The following is a 21,598-nucleotide window of genomic DNA, read 5'->3' as shown; positions in this document are numbered from 1 at the left end:
GGTTTTGTTGCGTATTTAGGGATTAGCTTAAAATGACATTTTTAGTGTCTAATAACAACTCTCTTCAATAAACATAAAATGAAAAGGTTTGTTGAGTGTTGATGTAGATAGCTATCTAGCTTAACGAGAAAAAAATTGAGTAAGGATTGTCCAATACATCATTTGTAAGACAATTGTTGTTTAAGTATGATATTCTTTGTATTGTATGATTCTCGTGAATCTCATCAACTCCGTATAATCTTAATTAATATGAGAGTTATCGTAATAAAAAGAACATATCAAAAATTTACTCTAACTTAACTAATTATTTTTTAAAAAGGGTTCCTTAGTTTCTGTCATCAGATGTCTTAAACTCACTCTCCAAGGGCAATAGTAGTTGACAATGCATGCATGGTGGAATGTACACTTTTGACTATGCTAGTACAAAACTTGGTATGTATAAGTGCAATTTCAAAGTCTCAGTTCGGTTTATGAAGAGTGAACAAAACCCAATCATATGATACCACTTACTATATGTGTCTTATGCTTTATGCTAATAATTAAACAAAGAATTAACTTCAAAGTTAATTATCAATCAAGGAGAAATTTTTCATTGTGCCAGAAACACTGTCTAATATTGTGATACACCAAGCGTCATAATACAATCGGTTGAAATTTTTTTTTTTTTTTTCAAGTTTTCAACCAATTGTATATTACACTTGATGTAACGCTCTATATTCCCAGCACATTAAAAAGTCTGTCCCACTCAAGAGATGAAGGGAAGAGAAGTTTAGAAGGAAAAAAAAATGAAGTGTGGACAATAATTGACTAATATTCTCGTTCAACATCAAAGATTTGTTGTCATGTATGATTAAAAAAATATGAGTCACAGGGGGAAGGGAATGGACTATTGGAATAAAATAATTAAAGGAAAGAAATCATGCAAAGCACTTTGATGCCCCTTTTTACCACTTTTTCCCTTTTCGCATTGCATATGGGGTTCAACAATTAATTCTTGGTTCTTGTAGTGGGGTGCATTTCCTGCCAATTATTCCAAGTTGATTTCGTTGGCTTGAGAATCTTTCTAAAAAATTTGAGACTTTTAGCCTCATGGGAGAGTTTCGTTTGTTTAATTTGATAAGATTTATAGTCAACATACATGACTGAAAGTAGAATGATTCTATATTAACTGCATTTTCTTTAATGTAGACTTGTCGTGAATGTGAAATTTGATATTGTTGATACTGAGAACTTATAGACATAGTTATCGACATGTGATTGATTCAATTGTCAATTGTCAATGTGTGGTCGCATGTGATCGATTCAACAAGAAAGGAAAGAAATTGGTTATTTAGTTAGTGTCGTCAACGGCCGAGTTAGAAATTTTTCACCGGATGGGCTAACTTAAAGGTTTAAATTTTTATAAATAAAGAAACTTGATACTATATTTTTTACAGTATCAGCTAGCTTAAGAATATTTTCACAAGGTGAGCCAACAACTTTCGTTATTCAAACAAATTCAAACTTGTACATGTACAAGAAGCGATGAGAAAAAAGATGTGAGAAAAAAAAGATGGTTTGTAAATTGTATTATATAATTAAACCAAGAGAATTCAAATTAGTGACTAAATATATGATGGGCTACTTTTGAAAATCAATAAAAATTTCACGTAAAATTTTATTTTCTACCAAAAGCTACCTGGGCTACAGCCCAGGGTAGCCCTTAATGTGGCTCCGCCGGTGAGTGAATTTGAATGTAGAGTGACTTGCCTGCAACGGAAATGCACACCCTTCTGTGTGCCATCTCGCCAAGAGTGAGAAGACACGGAAGGGGTCTTATTCCGCTTTAGGTACAATAATCTCAGCAGTCCTTGAAGGGCCACCTTCAATCGATTTTAATATTGGAGGCACAATAATGTCAGAGTCTTCAAGCTTCACCAATTATGTGCCCCTCAATTATTCTAGTGCTCACTGTAAACAACTGGCTGAGTTGATCACACATATGGTCGTCAGTTTTGCTGCAAAAACTCTGCAATGCAACGGCATGTGGGATGCGTCGCTGCAGTGGACGTTCGTAGTTCCCGTGCATCACTTACACCAGTGTACTGTAGGACACAGCATCACTTCTTTTGAAGTACTTCAAACGGAAAAATAGTTGAAAGATCAGATGCGATTATCTCGTTCAGTTTCGTATTACATCGACAAGAGAAGCAGCAATCGGGCCGGCCAGGCACGAAAATATGAAACATCAATGAAAGTAAATTCATCAATCCAAGAGAAACATCTCCAGAAAAAAGGAGGAAGAAGAAGCAAACGTACTGGTGCAGACGTAGTGCACACGCGATTACTGACTGTTACGTTGGAAAAACCCGAAAAAACCAAAAGCTACGCTCTGATGATTTTATGCATTATGCATGTAACATATGGACTTTTTCTTGCGTAATCAGTAACTTGTTCCCCAATGCAAGCAGCATCCAAGGAAATGAATGAAAATATATAAGGGCCAAATCAAGGCAGTACATACTACACACTACACACTAGGAAACAAACGTTTGTGCATTCTTAGGGACAAATATACGGTAGACTGGACACGTTTCACAACAGTATCCACAAGACAGGCATACTTCCAACAAGAATGAACTCAGTCTCAGATATTTTACACGGCAGGAGACGACGTGGGCAGAAACTAAACGCAAATGCCAGTGTTCTAGTTGCACAAGTTTCAACAGGTACCTCAAATAATGCACTAATCAACATACTACTGCTACAGAAGTTTAAGAATATACAGCGGCAGTAAACAAAGACTACTCACAGAGCTGAATGAGATACTAAGCTGCTTATGCATGCAACAGTAGAATCTTTGGCAGCGGATGGGCTGTCCTCGATGAAGCAGACATTGTTTCATCTCTTCAAATAATGCAAAAGTGAAGCCCCACAACATAGTTGCACTGAACGTCGATATTCAATAATGAGATAACGTTTGATGGGTCACAGTAAAGAAGAAACCAGTCTGTTGCAGCCGGGAAACCCTTTTGCTTGATCGAGACAGAAAAATCAACGGATCCCTCTTCAAAACTAAGTCACTTATCGCCTAATCTCCGCTAATCAGCTCTTAGGAGTTGCACCATTATGAGAAGTTTGGTTCCATTTCTTGTGGAATCTCATATTCCGTTCACTGGAAAAAAGATCTGCATCAACTTTTAACCACATAAGCTTCCTTTGTTTCCAAACATTGTAGTTTCTATTTGCTAGGTGCTCGAAGTTATTCAGAGTAAATTAAACACTCAAACGAAGCCATTCACCGAAAGCTCACAAAAGCAAGTCTCCGAAAGCACCAGCTGTGGAAGATACATGTAGCTCCATTCTTGCGAGGGCCACAAAATTGTGGATTTAGTTTTCTTACTGCAAATGCATAAGGGACATAGAAGCTCTATGGTTAGTGCATACGACTCTCTTGACTAGTTCACTGGGGTCAAGTAAACGACTTCCCTATCCAAGGCCATACTCTATTACATTTCATGAATATACAAGATAAGTTCACATTCTCCAAATAGAGAAAGAATGCTACGAAAATACGCAGTCAATATACAATCGAGAAACCAATAAAGAAAAGAAGGCCCTACCATACTAAAGCCCTTCATGACAGAACATCAGCAGCAGATGATGCTGTATGGAGAGAAACGATACTTTTTGCAGTCTGATCTCAGAACAGTTCTCTTTAGCTTTGCAAATGTTCCTGATGTTGGTTTGATATGCATCCACGCTCAACAAAACGTAGCATTAGGTTGTCTGCCTCTTTGGAGTTTCCATCTAACATCAGTCTCTTGGTCACCTTCTCACATAACTTTAAATCAGGAATAAGATTCCGGTTGAACATTCGACAAGCCACTTTGTATGCTGACAGAGGATCCCCATTTCTTAAATAACCACCCATAAGAGAATGGCACGTCTTAGCATCGACTCTAGAAGCTGTTCTCAACACCTTACCTAATAGTTTATCAGCCTCCTCAAGGTTCCCAAAACTACAAAGCTTCTCAATCACTTGATTGTATGCTGTTTTGCAATTTTGTCTTAAGAACATCTTCTCCAATAATTGTAATAACTCGTCCACCTTACCCATTTGACAATACCAGTGGATGACTGTCCTGTATGTTACTGGAGTCGGATCCAACCCTTTTCCCAGCATCTTCTTCATAAGTTCGGTCGCCTCTTGAATTCGACCATTCTTTCCCAACGCATGGATCACTGTTGTATAAGTGACCGTGTCTGGGTGTTTGTTGCTCAGATACATGTCATCAAGCAATGACAAAGCAGCGTCCAAGTCATCCTTTTGACAATATCCATGAATCACAGTTGTAAAATTTACAACATTAATTGCACATCCCTTACTCAGACACTCCTCCATGAAACGTTTAGCCTCAGTTATCTTCCCTTCTCGGCAAAGAGACTGAATTAGTAAATTAATTTCGACTGGGTTAGGGAAAAAACCCTTATTAACCATCTCTCTGACGATATCACAAGCCTCAACTAACTTCCCTTCCCTACGGAACCCATGCATCACAACACTATAAGTGATGGCATTTGGAGTCCACCATTCTTCCTCGCTCACTTTCATCATCTCTCTTGCCTCTAATGAGTTTTGACTACGACAAAGCCCATTTAACAAGGCTGTATATGATACGGTATTAGGCCTGCAACCATGCTTGTACATGTGTTGAAGCATCTTTTTAGCTTGATCCACCTTCCCAAGCCGGCAATACCCATCAAGAACGGCAGTGTATGTTACAACATCTGGAGTGCAACCTTTTGAGAACATTTGATTCACAATTTCTTTTGCCTTATCAATCCTACTGTCCTTACAGAATGAATGAACAATTGCACTATACCCAACCTTATCAAACCGAAGTCCCCTCTCTTCAGCTTCCCTTAAAAACTCAAGAGCCTCATCTCCATAACCGTGCTTAGAAAGCACATGGACAAGATTATTATAAGTGACCTGGTCCGGTAACAATCCACTGTCCTTAATCATCTTCTCCATCAATCCCCTCACTTCTTCGACCCTATTCTCCTTACAGAGGAAACCCATCACAGTATAGTAACTAACTTTATCCGGCGCGCACCCTCTTTTCGGCATTTCATCAATCAGCTCCAATGCATCCTGGATGCGATGCACATCACAATACCCCTTTATCAAGCAATTATAAGTGACAACATCTGGTGTAATTCCAACAAGTTGCATCCTTTCCAACACCCTCAAAGCCTTCTCCAACTTATTCCCCATCACCAAAACATGAATTGCAGTGTTGCACATTGACACATTAAGCTCAACTCCGGCCTTCTGCATCAATGTCAGCACACGCAGGGCATGCCTCAACTTGCCCGCCCTGCTATAAGACACCATCACACAACCAAAAGCTTCAGGGCTACGCTCAATTCCTCTACGTGCCATAAGACGGAGAACCCTCTTAGCACCTTGACACAACTTAGTCTTGCTTAACACCTCAAGCATTGCATAGTACACAACTGGGTGATGCTTATACCTCCACTGCCTATCAGCCCAATAGAAAAACTTCAAAGCAACTCTCTCATCACTCTGAGACTTCAACACGGCACAAACTTGCCTCGGCTTCAAGCTTCTTAACAAGTTCTTTAATTCTCCTTCAAGCTTAGGGCTCCAACCTGACCTAAACTCAATTAACCTACAAACCTCTCTCACCAATGGATGCCTGAATTCCTCTTCATCTCCATCAACTCTCCCAAAGTTTTCGCCTTTTTCGTGAACCCGATTCGACGAATCCAACACCGTTAAATCCCCATCACCACCACCACCACCACCGTCATCATCCTCGTCACCGCTACTCTCTTCTTCTCCACCATCAGACCCTTCAATGTCATCAAAAATACCAAACTTTTTACTCTGATCATTATCGCAATCATTCTTCCTACTCCCTAAGAGACTCAAATCCCCGAAATTTTCAGAACCCATTTTCCTAGCTCTATCATACCCATTACTTGAATCTCCAAAACCATCAATGTCAAAAGAACGAGCTTTGAATTCAGAGCTAAAATCAGAACCTGGGTCGGAGTTTCTCGAGGAAAACGATGAGAAAAATGCAGCCAGCTCGGCGAAGATCAATGGGTGCCCAGAAAAATGGCTAGTGGGCTCACAGGCAAGCGCCTTTCCGGTAGTAGAGTTATGAGGTCCGACGCGAGTTCCAACAGTTCTAACGCAACGGCTACGACCACAGAGCATTGCAGTTGCCGCAGAAGCTCTGAAATGTGAAGAAAATACGAATGGAAGCAATCTGAGATGAATGAGTAGAAATGGGGTTTTCGTTTGGGTGTTCATTGTGGAGGAGGAGGAAAAAGCGGCGTGGACGGGCGGGACGACGGCGTATCGATGGTGGGCTATTGTCTCACTCTCAACCCAGGCCCGTCCACAGGAATATCTATATTCTTTTGAGCCCATAACGTTTTACGTTTCCCTTTAAAGTCATATTTAGCGGGCAGGTTAGGATGCGATAGGATCAATTAAAATGGATCTGAGTCTCTACTGTTATTTGAAGCGAGTAAACAACATTACGGATGAGATACTATTTTAGATTTCTAATCCAAGGTAACAAGGGTTTTGTAACCCGTTGCCCAACATGGATTACAAGTACACAATTTATTTTATCCGACTCACCAAACAGCCCTAAAAGTTTTTACAACCCACTATTCCTGTTTTCTAAAGAAAAAAAAAAAAACAAAAAAGAAAGATGACTGAGTTACAGAAGTGACATTCAACGGATCTTTAAACCATACATATCAAAATAATTTTAATTACAATATAAAAATTGATTTTAGTTATGACTTTATTAGTTTGTTGAAATTTAATATAGTGAATTTGTCTTGTTATCACATTAATTTATCTTCTTTTTTTTTCTTTATTGCAGTATTTAGATTAAAATCTCATAGTCCTCTTCAACGGTAACAGAAAAGAAAAAGTTAATTTTTTAACGCGACATAATAACGTGATATCAAACTCGCTATTTTTCCATTCATATTTTTCCAACTTACCAACCTCGGAAACAACAGGAACCAATAGATCACGGCCACGTAGACAAATACCCACCTACGCAACCGTTAACATTTCCCGGGCCATGTGTCGCCCCAAATATTCCCATATTCATTTCTCCATTCCCTCTTCCGCCAGTTCTCTCGCTCTTCCTCTCTCTCTCCCTCGCCCCCAAAGACCGAAACCCTTGTCTTCCGTGTAGGAGACCCCAATGGCGGCCGGGAACCAAGACGGCGGTCGATCGGCGCTGATCTTTCTCGGAACCGGGTGCTCCAGCGCCGTTCCCAACGCAATGTGCCTGATCCAGGCCTCCGATCCCTGCCACGTCTGCGCTCAGGCGCTCTCCATCCCCCCGGACCAAAACCCTAATTACCGGTAATTTTGAGATTTAGATCTGCCCTTTTGTGCTTGTTTGTATCCCGAGAAAGTGAAGGAAAGTGGGGAAAAAAAAAAAAAACTTTTGAACGATTTGTGTTTGCAGGTGCAATACGTCGCTTTTGATTGATCGTTGCGGAAGCGATGGTAACCACAGCTACATATTGATCGATGTCGGAAAGACGTTCCGGGAGCAAGTGCTTCGATGGTTCACTCGCTATAAGATTCCGAGAGTTGATTCTGTGAGTTTTGTTTGTGCACATTTTCGTATGACTAGTTATGATCTTCGGAACATTTGGCCGATTAGCATCAATGGTTTAGACGAATGCATGTTTAGCTTTGACTTGGATGCTTTTAAAAGGGTTGAAATTTATTTACGCGATGTACATTTGCTTTTCACAAGGAGGGATTCCGAAAAGCAAGAAATTAAAGGAAAGAAATTGGTTTTGTTTGGAAAGCATTGTAGTGCGATATGGTGGTGGGATGCTTGCTTTCTATGAATTATTTGCTAGAACTTCAGTAGCATGCCAGATTAGGAAGAGGTAGTTTCATGGTATGAGTGTGCGGAACCATCTTGAAGTGGGGGAGCTTACATAGGTTATGGGTGCTTTTAATCTAAACTATTTGAAAGTTGATAGAATTCCCCCCAATGTGACTGTAACTTGTCCTTGGAAGAGAGAAAAAATTTATGAAGTGAAAATGGCGAGTTATTTGAAAGTAATTTGTGGATGTTGGTTATGTTCATAGATTGTAATCGCAGTTTTGTATGTATACAATGAATTTTTGTGCACTGGAAGGTCCCTGCAATCATGATGCGCATGAAACGTGGTAAGAGTTGGGGATGGAATGAGAAAGTTGTAGGAGTGTCAAAGAGAGGAGTGGGTATTTGACAGAGATCATAAAAGTAAACATTTTAAAACAATGGGCGGTTGAATTGAAGATGTGGGTCAGTGTGTAATTACCATTTGTGGCTGGAGTATATTGGGCATTGCATGTACACGCAGAATAGTAATAGAGGTTTCTTCAGTAATAACAAAGATAACACGATTACTGTTACGTCCAAGTTTTTATTTTAGGGAAGTGTTATTGGCACTCCAAAAATCTCATTCTACACTCCTCACAAGTGTATTTTTCTTTCTAAATATAGAAAGTTTGGAGTGTAGAATGAGATTTTTGGAGTGCCAATAACAATTCCCTTATTTATTGGTATTTGAAAGATTGTAAATACAGGGAGTATAAGAACTAATTTTTCACCAACTGCAGATTATTTTGACTCATGAACATGCTGATGCAGTTCTTGGTCTGGATGATATGCGTGCCATTCAACCACATAGTCCCACAAATGACATTGATCCTACTCCCATCTACCTAAGTCATTATGCAATGGAGAGGTACAATCTTTTGGGTGAACTTGGTTCAAAGGCAAAGTTTTTCTTTTTTAGCTTAATCTGGATACGGTTGCAAGTAGTGCAATACTTATGACCGTGTGATTCTTTGATGTTCTTTTTGGTATTTTGTTGCTCCATCTCTTTTGATGGAAATAAATCCTTAGTCTGCTCTGATTACATTATAGACTTAAAATCTAGGATTCACATAAAAAATAAAAAATTGTAACTGTGGACTGAGGAATATGTAAAAGAAATTACTCTAGGCATTATATCTGATATTTTTGTTTTTCAGTTTATGTGTAAATACTAAATACAAATGAATCTTAATGTGTCTGTTTTACCTTTGAATAGCATTGCAGTGAAATTTCCTTACCTGGTTAAGAAAAAACTTGTTGAAGGACAAGAAGTGAGACGAGTATCACAACTTGACTGGAGGATAATTGAGGAGAGTATTGAAACACCGTTTCTTGTGTCAGGCCTACAATTTGTTCCTTTGCCGGTTACTCTCATCAAACCTTACTCAGTCATGATATGAAAATCCTATTTCTTGTTATTCTTGGAGTTTCTTACTGCTATTCCTTATATTAGGTGATGCATGGGGAGGATTATATTTGTTTGGGTTATCTATTTGGTGAAAGATGTAGAATAGCGTATATATCTGACGTTTCACGCTTTCCTGCAAGCACAGAATATGGTGAGTATTACTTAGTTCCTTGGTACTTTATGGATATTTCTTATACTGTCAGTGCATTTTGTAAACATATTAGTGTTATTTTCTGAATAGATTAATAGTTAGGGAATTTTATTGTTAGACATTTCCCAAATGATGGGTTCAATCGTGATTAAGGGAAATGTAAACTATGTTAGAGTATTTGAAGATAAGATCTTTAGGATTCCCTTCGTAAAACACCTTATAGCTGAGTTCGTTTTGACCTTCCTACTCTTTAATCTGCTAACAAAGCACTTGGAAAACCCTTTACACAGGAGAGTATAAGTACTCTGAGACATTTTATCATTTCCATTTTAGTTTATTCTTTGTCAATAAATTTGGATTAACTTATGCAGTGATAAGGATGAGTCTTTCACATTTTATAAGAAAAATGACTTCTTAAGTGAATTGGTTGCTTGGCTATGGGGATTGTTCCTTACGGAGAAACATTTCGTAGAAACTTTCTCACCTTTAGTAGGGAGAATTAGTTCTTGGCATAAAACGCCTTCCCAAAACATTTGATCCTTTGAACATGCCCTTGCTCTTGATCTGCTGTGTCATTTACGAAACATTCTCTATGTTTCTTACCTTTTATTTGGAAAAACCATACATTTGAATCTTGCAGTTATTTCAAAAGATGGAGCTGGACAGTTGGATCTTCTTATCTTGGACACACTATTCAAGGTCAGGAGAAAGTCTGTTAGCTCATCTTGTGTTTCCTGTTATTATTAAGGCATATTCTTCATAATCTGCTTTGCCTTTTGTTTCATTGCAGACTGGATCCCATAATGTTCACCTTTGCCTCCCACAGGTTGGTTTATACACGAAAAAAATATCTTTATTTGTTATAGCCAAATGTTCATGGCAGCGACTATAATGTTCACAGACTCTTGAAGCCGTGAAGAGGATTTGTCCAAAAAAAGCCCTGTTAATTGGAATGACTCATCAGTTTGATCACCATGTAGACAATAAGTTTCTTATGGAATGGTCTGAGAGGTAAGAATTATGATCGCATTCCTTTATCAAATTGGATAACAGTCCAGGGGTTCTGTGGCTTTCATCATCTAGCTTTAGAGTTGAGACTAAATTGAATTATGGAACTACTTTTGCAATTCACTTTTCTGTACGGGTAAGAAATATTGTTACTTAAAGAAACTTAAGCTTTCAACTTTTCTGTTGTTTGCATATAGGGAAGGGATTCAAGTGCAGCTTGCGCATGATGGTTTGAGAGTGCCTGTAGACCTATGAAAGGTGCGCCGTGAAACATTAGGTGAATTTTGGTATTAATGCAAGTACGTATTTGAAATGCAAAGATTAATGAGAACTCGATTAGGTGGGCAAATGAAAGTAACTCAATCCCTTTTTTACCTCTACTCACTCGTGTCACTTCGTTCAATCCTTTCCTCAACCCCCCTCCACTCAGAACCACATGCATCTTCGAGTCTACAAGTGACTTGAAACGAGAGAACATGTGATAGTGGGATTCCAACTGAACAGCGTTAAAATCTTTTGAACTAAATTTTTTTCCCGTCTCATGTTACCTTACGCAGATAGAGTCGAAAGATGCACAAAAAAAGGCTCATACATTTTGTGCTTTACGTGCAGGTTAATGCTGCTGTGCATTAAGATGAATATACCATATACAGTTTCCATCCCCATGTTGATGGGAGGAAAGCAGATGCATGCAATATTCTTGAAGTCCATACTCGGTGGTTGTATCAACCAGTGTCTCTGAAGACGTAAAATTATTTTACAGGGATTTTAGAACAGTTAGTTCACCAAAACCCACTTCACTTCGACGACAGACGGAAACTTTACGCTCATCAAACTTGTATTATGGTGAGCCTACATTTACGTTAATACAGTGTGATGTTACAGCATTTGATCACTAACTATTTCAACAATCATTTAATATTGAACGATTACGCTTTCTGGTTAGAGAGAAATTTAGCTACTACTACTGGGTGTTAGAATGCGGTAATCCAAGCCAGGTTCGCATTGTCATGCGTTTTTAACTTTTTCTACTTGACTGTGTAATTGACTTGAGATATTGTTGCAATCACATTTCGTTGCATGGAAGTTCCTTTCGTGTGGTTTAGGTTTCGAAACTCGAGCCAAATGGTGTTCTTGCAATGCGAATGCGTTTGGTATCCTCATAGCTGGATCTGTGGGTTGAGTGTGCAACGGTACTGGAAGCATGGCGCTTTCAGGAATCTGGACAGTAAGGCCATCTCCAATCGAGAGGGGTTTAAAGTTCAAAACCAAAAAAATAGTCTAATTTGTCCAAAATTATTTTGAACCGATGGTTAGGCTATAATTTTATGAAGTTCACCAAGCTAGTTAAATGTAGCTCTCTTTTAGGGTTCAGCTACTTAGTTGCAATAATTGGTTCAAATTCAATTGTCAGATTTGAAAACATCATATGGTAGTTCAATTAAATTAGTAAATAAATGTAATGTATAAGCTTAAAACTAATAAATTATTGATGGGCTATGTTTATTCTATTTGGTTGAAGATGGTATATGAGTATGACCTGATACTATTCATTTAAAAATAAATTTATTTACAAAATTATAGTTTTGGACAGTACTATATTTAACCATTTCGATTGGAAATGATTTAAAAGCACTTTCAGTATGTAAAAGCTCCTCTTGACATAAGGCAATTTAATTCCGTCAAACGAATAGTAACTGTTCAAGAGACTTGTCCTTGGCAAGTGGTATCTCCTTTTTACTCAAGTTTATAAATGGTGGGTGGTTTTGATCATTTCAAATGAAATCTTCTAATTGACCAGTCAAACCCAAACTCATACTTTGAATGCCAAATATCTCAAACTAATCAAAATTTCATCGATGACGTTTTTCCTCTTTGGGGAAGGAGGGACCACCGGACGTTCTGACTGCCACCGTCAGTCATTTTGTAAGGCCGATGAAAACGTGCCACTTGTGCGTGAATTGTGTCAATGAGGACAGAAACAGCTCACTAGTTCTTCCAACAAGAAGATTCTACTACTGGGTGTTAGAATGCGGTAATCCAAGTCAGGTTCGCATTGTCATGCGTTTTAACTTTTTTTACTTGACTGTGTAATTGATTTTAGATATTGTTACAATCACATTTCGTTGTATGGAAATTCTTTTCGTTTAGTTTAGGTTTCGAAACTTGAGCCAAATGGTGTTGTTGCAATGGGACAAGGATTGTCTACCCTCCCACTTCCGGTGCCCTCCCGTGCCCTCCTATTTTGTGTGATCACGGTTAAGCCACGTCAACGTTTTATATATTTTTTTTTATAGAGATAATAAGACAAAAATAAATAGTAATATAAAATATTGACGTGGCTTAACTGTGATCACACAAACAGGAGGCATGGAAGGGCACCGGAAGTGGGAGGACAGAAATCTTTGTCCGTTGCAATGCGAATGCGATTGGTTTCCTCATAGCTAGAGTTGTGGATTGAGTGTGCAACAGTAGTAGAAGCATGGTGCTTTCAGGAAGCTGGACAGTAAGGTCATCTCCAATGGAGAGGACTAAAAGTCCAAAAGCAAAAAAATGGTTTAATTTGTCCAAAATTATTTTGAAACGGATGGCTAAACTATAATGTTATGAAGTTTACCAGGTCATTATTTGGTCAAAAGGGCATCAAGTTAGACAAATGTAGCTTCCTTCTTAGCTCTTTTTTAGGGTTCAGCTCCTCAGTTGCAATAATTGATTCAAATTCAACGCCCAGATTTGAAAACATCGTATGGTAGTTTAATTAAATTAGTAAATAAATGTAATGTATAAGCTTAAAACTAATAAATTATTTATAGGCTATGTTTATTCTATTTGATTGGAGATGGTATATGAATATAACATGATACTGTTCATTTAAAAATAATTTTTTTTCTTCAGAATTTTTGTTTTGGACAATGTTATATTTAACCACTTCGATTGGAAATAACTTAAGAACACTTCCAGTGTATAAAGACTTGTCTTGGCAATAGGCAATTTAATTACTTCAAGCGAATGGTAACTGTTCAAGAGACTTGTGCTTGGCAATTGGTATCTCCTTTTTACTCAAGTTTATAAACGACCTGACTTTTCTGCCCTTCCACTTCTCGTACACTCACATCCCTTCTTATTCGTGCGATCACGATTAAACCACATTAACATTTTATATCATTATTACTTTTTGTCTTATTATCTCTATAAAAAAATCAATATAAAATATTAACATGACTTAATCGTGATCGCACAAAATAAAAGATGATAAAAATGTATGAAAACTAGGAGGGCAAAGAAGCCGGGTCTGTTTATAAATGGTGGGTGGTTTTGATCATTTCAAATTAAATCTTCTAATTGACCAGTCAAACTCAAACCCATACTTTGACTGCCAAATTTCTCAAACTAATCAAAATTTTCGTCGATGACGTTTTCTCTCTTTGGAGAAGGAAGGACCACCGGACGTTCTGACTCCCACCGTCACTCTTTTTGTAAGGCCGACGAAAACGTGCCACGTGTGCGTGAATTGTGTCAATAAGGACAGAAACAGCTCTCTAGTTCTTCCAACAACAAGATCCTACAATTTGTTGACCCACCAATACCAAATTACTAATTACCAATTATTTTCTCAATAATATTTACTAGAAGTAAGCTTCATATGTCTCCACGCATGTCTTCTTAACGGTGGTGTGAATCCGCAAATGGTACATTGATACCTTATCGGAACGAAGACAGTTTTAGATTCGACTAATAACTTAACTTAACACAAATGCGAGAACGATATATATATTTATAGTAAATTTGATACTATTTGTAGTTATTGTGTCTTGTTAACGGTGGTGAAAGCTTGTTAAAGGCTCTTGTAAATATTATTGATCGATTCCACTTAGTATTACAATCTAATAATTTTTTGCTCACTTGTAAGTTAAAGATTTTAGATTCAATTCTCGTCAAAGATGAATTTAAACCATATTCTTATAGTTAGTTTATTGTAAGACTTAGCTAATTTCTTCATCTCCTTAATGTAGATAATATGGTTTGTTAAAAAGAAAAAATATCATCGGTCGCCAAAATACTGGTAAGTACCACCATTAGATGCCTAATTTTTGCCACGGTTCCTATGCTTTTATAACTCAAGAAAAGTTCGAAATTTATTTTTTCAAACATTGTCAATAATGTTTTCTTTACTACTTGAAAGCGCTTCTAGTTTCCATATGCCTTAAAACTAAATGATTGAAAGCACTTTTAGAGAAAATATTTTTTGTTTCAAAAACACTTAAAGTGTTTTCTGCAAGAAGCACCGGTTATGTGCTTATTCCAGGAAGCACTTTAAGTGCTTTTCCAAAATCTACTTACATTTTTACTAAGGATTGGTTCCAAAAATATTTTCACCAAAAACGCTTTTAATCATCTTAAAAGCACATCCAAACCAACACTAAAACAATATATAATCATGGATGATACATGTATCCACCTATCTTTTCTGCTATCTTGTATGTTAAATTTGGAACACAAAATTTCAACATCTGCAACACTGTCAATACGTCTAGAAAGAGTCAAAGCATGCACAAGACCAACAACCACTCCATGTTTGCTATGCTTCCAGCTTCCAAGTCTTTTATTTTTTATTATTTATTTATTATTATTATTACTGGTAGCCATCCCTTTGTCCTTTTCAAACCAAGCCAAAGAAGACCAAAGAAACAGACTGCGATGCCCCCTTGATCAAGTTTCATTTTCTTTCTAACCACCTCCATAAATAACGCCACACTTTCTCTCACTTTCTCGTCGAACTTTCTACTTTCTAGTCATCTCTTAGTTTCTGCTTTTCTTTTTCTTGCTAACCAAACAGAAAATAAGCTGCAGAGGAAAAAAAGAGAGAGAGAGAGAGAGATTAGAAATGGCGTGCTTTGTGCCTTTCAACAGTAAAAATTTAGACATAAGCATGTTTGTGTTCAGGCCAACAATTGTGTTCGTCGATGACCTTCTTAATGCTCTCAAGCAATTCTCTGTGTGCACTGAGTCTCTTGGTTGTGTTCAAAGTTCCATCTTGCAGAGCATCCATGGAAATATGGTACGTACACATTTATATATCAGACGATATTGTTTACCCTATTTTATATTTAAAATACTTGTTTATATTCGTCGCGATAATTCGATCTTAATTAATCGGGTTGTTTTTTCTCCTTGATCATCAACAGTTCATATGGTTTGGAGCGTGGCTGAAGAGATCATGTGAAAACAAAGATTCATTGACTGCGAGCCTTGTAAGTCCATTTCTTGTTAATTACTCATATCTTGCTCTTATATATTCTCTCTCACCTCTCTTTTCTTTTTATTTTTTGTTTTTTGTTTAATCTCAAAACAGAAATTAAGCTCTTTTCCTTAAAGATTATAATAATTTTATATATACTTTCTCAGCTTGATGTAAATAGATGACGTGTCAAGCATTGAACCTGAGCATAAATTTTGAAGTAAATCCAATAGCCAATGATATATCAAATATTCAAACTTACAAATCCAATTGCTAGATATTTATAAATCCAATTGCTAAAAATTGTTATGCGAATTTTGACGCACCATCCTCGCTCTCGAACGGATCATGTATGGTGACTACATCTTACGCACAAAGAGCTCGTTTGAAACTGATTTTAAAATAGTTGAAAGTGTTTTATGTGAAAAAGTTTTTGAAACTAATATTTAGTAAAAATACAAGTAAATTCTGGAAAAACGCTTGAAGTGCTTCCTACAAGAAGCATTTGCAAGGAGTATTTTAAGTGCTTTTGAAACTCACTTTTTTTCTAGAAGCACTTCTAGTCATCTTAAAAGTATTTCCATACCAAGACTTTAGTATAGAAGTGCTTCTATCTCCACCTCACATTACCTATGCAATTAGTCTAACATACGCATGAAGAAAGAAATGCGCATGTAACACACTCAAAATGTACGTGTAGTGTTGGAAATCCAACGAATAAGAAAACCTCTTTACCCCTTTATATAATTTCGAAGATATCAGAATTTTGAAATTCAGTACCATTAATTGGAGGTTTAATGATCCCATGCAGCTCTCAATGTTAACGAATTTATCGAACATGGCTATCTTACTCGATCACTCCTTCTTCGACGCGTATGCTGGAGAATCAAGTGACGGTTCTTGTGCAGCAAAATTTCGCAGAGGTGACACAGTATCACTGAGCACAGCCCTCATCAACGGCGGTGACATAAACAACGTCTCTTACGCATGCTTAGCGTTGTTCAGGTCGGGTTTTCAAAGGATGCAAGGCGTGACAGCCGGTGTTTGTTTGAAATGCCAAACCGGGCCAAGAATTGCTTCTCTCTTCGTGTGGAAGTCTCTGCACTATTGTTACTCATGGATTCTAAATTCCGACCAAAGAAAAGCAATGCTGCCCTATCTCGAAAGCGTCTCGATTGAGATTAAGTACGACATTTTTCGAGTAGTCTATGTCAGCGGCGACAGTGATATCAACCTGCAGGTCTTATATCCTCCTCATCAGATGTTAGAACCAGCTGCATGCGAAAACAAAGAAGAAGGGCAGCTCATGCAAAGTACTTCCATAGTATAATCGTACGACTGAATTGAATTTATATATATATATATTATGATGATGAGTGTATTATCTAGCCATCGATCATATCAATTTTTTTGTAAACCTACATATATTTATAAATAATATGGTCAAATCGGATAAATGATCCATGTGATCATATGCTATTCGGAAGATAGTTCTTGTGTTAAAAAAACTCAGATTTAAACTCCTGTGGTGTACTCCGTTAGCAAATTTAGTCCAAAAGTGATTTTTCCTTTAATTATCTGTTAATACATGGGTAAAATTTAGTCCAAAAGTGATTTTTCCGTTAACTATCTGTTAATACATGGGTAAAATTGTATTTTGACATGTGCACCTTCTTCTTCCTCGTCTTTATACTGTCCAATGTATAAGAACAAGATCCGTAATTTGTAGTTTCACAACACCCGCAAAACGCTTGATCCTCCAGAAATCCAAGACCTGACTTTGTCTTTTAGATCCAGTATTGAACGATCAGGTATTCCCATAGAATGGCAACAACCCAACAAAGAACAAGGAAGCCGCAGCTCTTCCTCCTCCTCCTCCTCCTCAAAGCTAAATTTCAGTATAATCAACAAATAAAAATAAAATCCCCCACAATAAAAATGGTGGGTGAATTGAACTAAAAGGTATTTATTTTCTTTCTTTTTATATGATTTTGGTTTCCCTTTTCTCTTGTTTCCTCTTTTTGCAAAAATTTGGAACGAAAACAGAAAGGCAAATCCTCCTCCTCTTCTTCCTCCAAGAATCACACAAAACAATATCACAGGAGGAAATCAGACGGCTTAGGATGCACAAAATCTGACAATATTTACAGCCAAAATAATATCACCAACGGAAGTGCTTAAAAATTAAGCAGCAGCAACAACTCGAAAAAACTTTAACAGTAAAGAAACCCTAACCGATTCCAGAGTCTTCAAGAATGCATCCGGCGATTGATTGGAGCATATACCGGCGATTCAATCGGAGCAGCAGCAAGTCCACGAGTCCAAGCAGATTGAAAAACCATGAGAAATCCAAGAGATATGGAAGCCAACGGCAGCATAGAACAAGATGAAGAGGACAATACGACGGGGTATGAGCAAAGCAAAAGCAGATGAAGAAGAACCAGAAGTCTCTATGTAGAGAGAGAGAAAAGAGGAGAGAGAGATTGAAGAAATTAAATGCTGGGAAGAATGAGGATCAAAAGGAGGAAAAGGAGGAGTACGGGGAAGGTTCCCTTTCTGTCGGAATCGACTCGCATCTCAAGAAACGCATTTGCCTGTCTTTCACTTCTTCTTCTTCCTCCGCTTTTTCTGCCGCCACCACCGACGCCGCCTGCAACTGCATCAACACTTTCTTCTCTTTTGTATCATCTTTTATTTTGCCACCTTCAATTCATGTCAAAATACAATTTTACCCATGTATTAACAGATAGTTAACGGAAAAATCACTTTTAAACTAAATTTGCTAACAATGTACACCACAAGGGTTTAAATCTGAGTTTTTTTAGCACATGGCCTATCTTCCGAATACCTTACGACCACATGAATCATTTAAATAGATTTGGCCTAATATATAATATATAAATACACACGATTGTTACGAACCCTTTTCTCTTTAACTTGCATGGCAAGCAATACATATATTGACGCAGCTATGTCTTCTGGGAGAATAATATTTGGCTTCTTAATGCTCACTCTTAGGGTTAGCTCAAGTGGTGAGGGAAAGGCAGGGGCAATGAGTTAGGATTATGCATCATAAGTTCAGAGTTTGATTCATTCCAATGTAATAAAGAAAAATGTTCAGCTTCTTACATATAATTATGTGTCATCGATCACGCTAAAAGCAAAGTACAATTTTCTACACATTTGAAGAGTAGTTTGACATCAATGTGCAAACTGTTTATTAGGGACCCAATTAAAAGACCTCGCCTGCCAATTTAAGGATAATAAGAAGTTAGGTTTGGATCTGGCATGCATATTAGATATTTAAATCTGCATTTGATGCTCTTAGCTGGGATAGTCAAAATTACCAAGCCATTTCATGACTTTTCAATCATTTAAGGACCCTACTGGAAAATCTCTTGGAGAAATCATAACCAAACTAACAAATTGTCAAACTTTCCAAGGCAAATCACCTTTATTAGGTATCATATCCTTTGCTTTCTCTATCCATCTTCAGGAAGCTAATGCCTGCAATGAACTGCAAAGGCCCACAACGCATGACTATAAACCCAGAAATGAGAATTTCCCTTTCCTAATTTCCATCTTCAACGAGAACCACATCCAACATTAAGATAATAAGAATGATGGCTTGAAAACACTTTTGCTCATAAGTACAACTAGAAGTGCTTTTAAAATAAAAACGTTGAACGCTTTTTTACTAAAATATAAGTATTTCGTAGAAAAACACTTGAAAATGAAAGCATTTAGCAAGTATTTCTTTCAAATTCACTTATATGAGCCAAAAACATTTTAAAACTTTATGCTACACACATATATTTACAACTTTTGGCCGTCAGAAAGCTATTTTAGTATTTTTAAAAATAGTCTTAAACAAGTCATTAGTTTGCAAACCTTCAATGACTATAAATTAAAGCTAACCCAACCTTATCCTTGTGTCAAGAAAAAAGGGCTCGAATTAAAATTATATTAATGAAACAAGGTGCTTTACATATCAAAGCAAAGCTATTCCCTTACAACTTTCAAATATTGGAGAAAGAAAAAGTGGCAAGTACTTAGGGGACCGAAATAAAATAAAGCTAAAAGGTCATTGAGCCTTTTGATTCAAATAGGATCAAAACAAACATAGTATTCTCTGCTACAAAAGGTCTAACACACTCCCTCTCTAGCTTGTTCTTTTTACTATTAAATCATTCATACCGCAATATGTGCAACTATTGATGCCTTTATTTTCTATGGTGGGTGCATGTTAGGTCTTTGCCCGGGTCTACAAGTCCTACAACCAAAAGTTTAAAAAGAGTGTTTGAATTATGTGACTAAAGGGCGTGCAATATGAAATTGACTACTACTGCTCGGGTCTTTTGCCTATAGAATATGAAATATGGTTTTCATTTTTCTTACCATTTCCAATTGTGAATTCTTTTTGGTTAACGACAGAGGTAAATGTCTAACAATGGCAAATTACAATAAAGCATAACGAGGTTTAAAAATCGTAGCAACATGAAACACTAAAACGCGTCGACAAGAGGAAGGTTATAGCGAATCGTCTTGCCTAAGCCTCCTCAAGGTTTTAATATGGAGTATCCTTTGCCTAAGCCTAAGCCTCATATGATTTGTCAGTAATTGAGTATCCTTTGCTATACGTACCCACCTAACATCAAGGTTCAGCCTTATCATAAATTTTTATAGTTATAACCGTTTCATATTACTCCCTAGTAACCTTTCAATTACTTTCCTCATTCCCTCTTGTACAAACATAAACAAGTTAGTTAAAATAGTGTGTTAATTTGCTCATTGAATCTAAGTTCGAAAAATCTTCTTCCAACACTTTAAATTAAATTGGAATATCACTTGAACAAAAGAAAAATATCTTAACTAGGTAGAAACTAAGCTATATATGTAATCCAATAATCTTCATACTCTTGATCAGTCTCTTTGCGTAATTGTCATGAGCTTTTGAACTAATTCGAATACTCTCAGCTCAAGCATATTTACAAAGAGAAGAATTATGTTACAAACTGTTTAGCCAATTGGAGCTACAACCTTGACATGGGTCTTTATTTTCTTGAAGAATTTCCTGTTTGGATTTGTGATCTTTTGTTTGATGATATTTCGCGAGTTGGTAGGAACTGCCTAGTTTGTACTTCTCAAATAGTTTAGTGTTTATAGGGTATTCACCACAAGATTAACAAAAAAAAAAAATGAAAATCAAATATTTTTATTGCTAGTAAAAATATCCAGTGTAAAAGTAAGAAAAATTTGAACGCAGGTTTAATGATATCGAAAAACAACTCTTTTAAAACTTCAGAAACCCAAAAAAGTTTTCAATAAGATAATGCTAGGAAGATCAAAATTTTAAATAAAATTTGCAAACCAAATGATATGTCACCAATAGAAAATAAGCACGTTAATCAACACTTAAGTAGTAATCTAATTATCAACAACTACATCATTTAGCTTACAAAATTTAATTTCAAATTGTGCTCCCTAGCATTACTCTTTGTTATGTCACAATCATAATAAGAATATCAAACGCATGATTGGTTTTGGAGTATGATATATGAGCAGTCTGCAGAAGAAAAAGGAGAAAACGAGGGGTGCCGACTTGTTCTCTGTTGACTCGGCATGTGGAGAATGTGGTCAGATAAGTAGGCTACAGATTAAGCCAATTTTTCAAACATTTTGTAAGTGCCAAGCTTTCATATTTCGTCCATGGATGCTTGCATTGGACCAGTTGACAAGGAAAACACACATGTGAGTAGGGTTACAAGTCCCAATCTGCTGATCGAGCACATTGCAAAGAGTAATGCCAAATTGCCAATAGAAACTGTGTGAAGAATGTCTTGGTTCAAATTATTTTC

General features: G+C 37.0%; 3 protein-coding genes across 4 annotated transcripts; 2 read left to right on the top strand and 1 right to left on the bottom strand.

The window, feature by feature from the left end:
• Positions 1-2,517: 2,517 nt before the first annotated feature.
• Positions 2,518-6,409, bottom strand: LOC137729359 (Tetratricopeptide repeat (TPR)-like superfamily protein). Its single transcript, XM_068468294.2, has 2 exons — positions 3,603-6,409; positions 2,518-3,381 (listed from the first exon to the last, which is right to left on the bottom strand). The coding sequence occupies exon 1, from the start codon at positions 6,326-6,328 to the stop codon at positions 3,698-3,700; it is 2,631 nt and encodes an 876-aa protein (XP_068324395.2). The 5' UTR covers positions 6,329-6,409; the 3' UTR covers positions 2,518-3,381; positions 3,603-3,697.
• A 720-nt stretch (positions 6,410-7,129) lies between these two features.
• On the top strand, positions 7,130-11,587 carry LOC137729033 (Metallo-hydrolase/oxidoreductase superfamily protein). Of its 2 annotated transcripts, none has more exons than XM_068467852.2 (10): positions 7,130-7,411; positions 7,518-7,653; positions 8,675-8,802; positions 9,151-9,298; positions 9,388-9,493; positions 10,134-10,192; positions 10,284-10,319; positions 10,395-10,504; positions 10,699-10,759; positions 11,114-11,587. In XM_068467852.2, the coding sequence occupies exons 1-9, from the start codon at positions 7,248-7,250 to the stop codon at positions 10,754-10,756; spliced, it is 945 nt and encodes a 314-aa protein (XP_068323953.1). In that variant the 5' UTR covers positions 7,130-7,247; the 3' UTR covers positions 10,757-10,759; positions 11,114-11,587. The 2 variants fall into 2 exon arrangements, with proteins under 2 accessions (XP_068323953.1, XP_068323954.1); XM_068467853.2 differs by having other exon boundaries at positions 10,699-10,778.
• Positions 11,588-15,271: 3,684 nt separating this feature from the next.
• LOC137730106 (uncharacterized) lies at positions 15,272-17,230 on the top strand. Its single transcript, XM_068469170.2, has 3 exons — positions 15,272-15,560; positions 15,688-15,753; positions 16,552-17,230. The coding sequence occupies exons 1-3, from the start codon at positions 15,387-15,389 to the stop codon at positions 17,068-17,070; spliced, it is 759 nt and encodes a 252-aa protein (XP_068325271.1). The 5' UTR covers positions 15,272-15,386; the 3' UTR covers positions 17,071-17,230.
• The last annotated feature ends 4,368 nt before the right edge of the window (positions 17,231-21,598 follow it).

The sequence above is a fragment of the Pyrus communis genome, chromosome 10, assembly GCF_041283825.1.
Source record: "Pyrus communis isolate YQ-2024b chromosome 10, ASM4128382v1, whole genome shotgun sequence".
NCBI classification, from domain to species: domain Eukaryota; kingdom Viridiplantae; phylum Streptophyta; class Magnoliopsida; order Rosales; family Rosaceae; genus Pyrus; species Pyrus communis.
The sequence above is the reverse complement of the archived record's forward strand: the minus strand, read 5'-3'. Positions and strand labels throughout refer to the sequence as shown.

Coding starts and splice junctions, on each gene's coding strand:
- LOC137730106 (XM_068469170.2), top strand. CDS start 15,387: ATGGCGTGCTTTGTGCCTTTCAACAGTAAAAATTTAGACATAAGCATG. Junction 15,561..15,687: donor AGAGCATCCATGGAAATATG/GTACGTACACAT, acceptor GATCATCAACAG/TTCATATGGTTTGGAGCGTG. Junction 15,754..16,551: donor ATTCATTGACTGCGAGCCTT/GTAAGTCCATTT, acceptor GATCCCATGCAG/CTCTCAATGTTAACGAATTT.
- LOC137729033 (XM_068467852.2), top strand. CDS start 7,248: ATGGCGGCCGGGAACCAAGACGGCGGTCGATCGGCGCTGATCTTTCTC. Junction 7,654..8,674: donor AGATTCCGAGAGTTGATTCT/GTGAGTTTTGTT, acceptor CACCAACTGCAG/ATTATTTTGACTCATGAACA. Junction 9,494..10,133: donor TCCTGCAAGCACAGAATATG/GTGAGTATTACT, acceptor TGAATCTTGCAG/TTATTTCAAAAGATGGAGCT.
- LOC137729359 (XM_068468294.2), bottom strand. CDS start 6,328: ATGAACACCCAAACGAAAACCCCATTTCTACTCATTCATCTCAGATTG.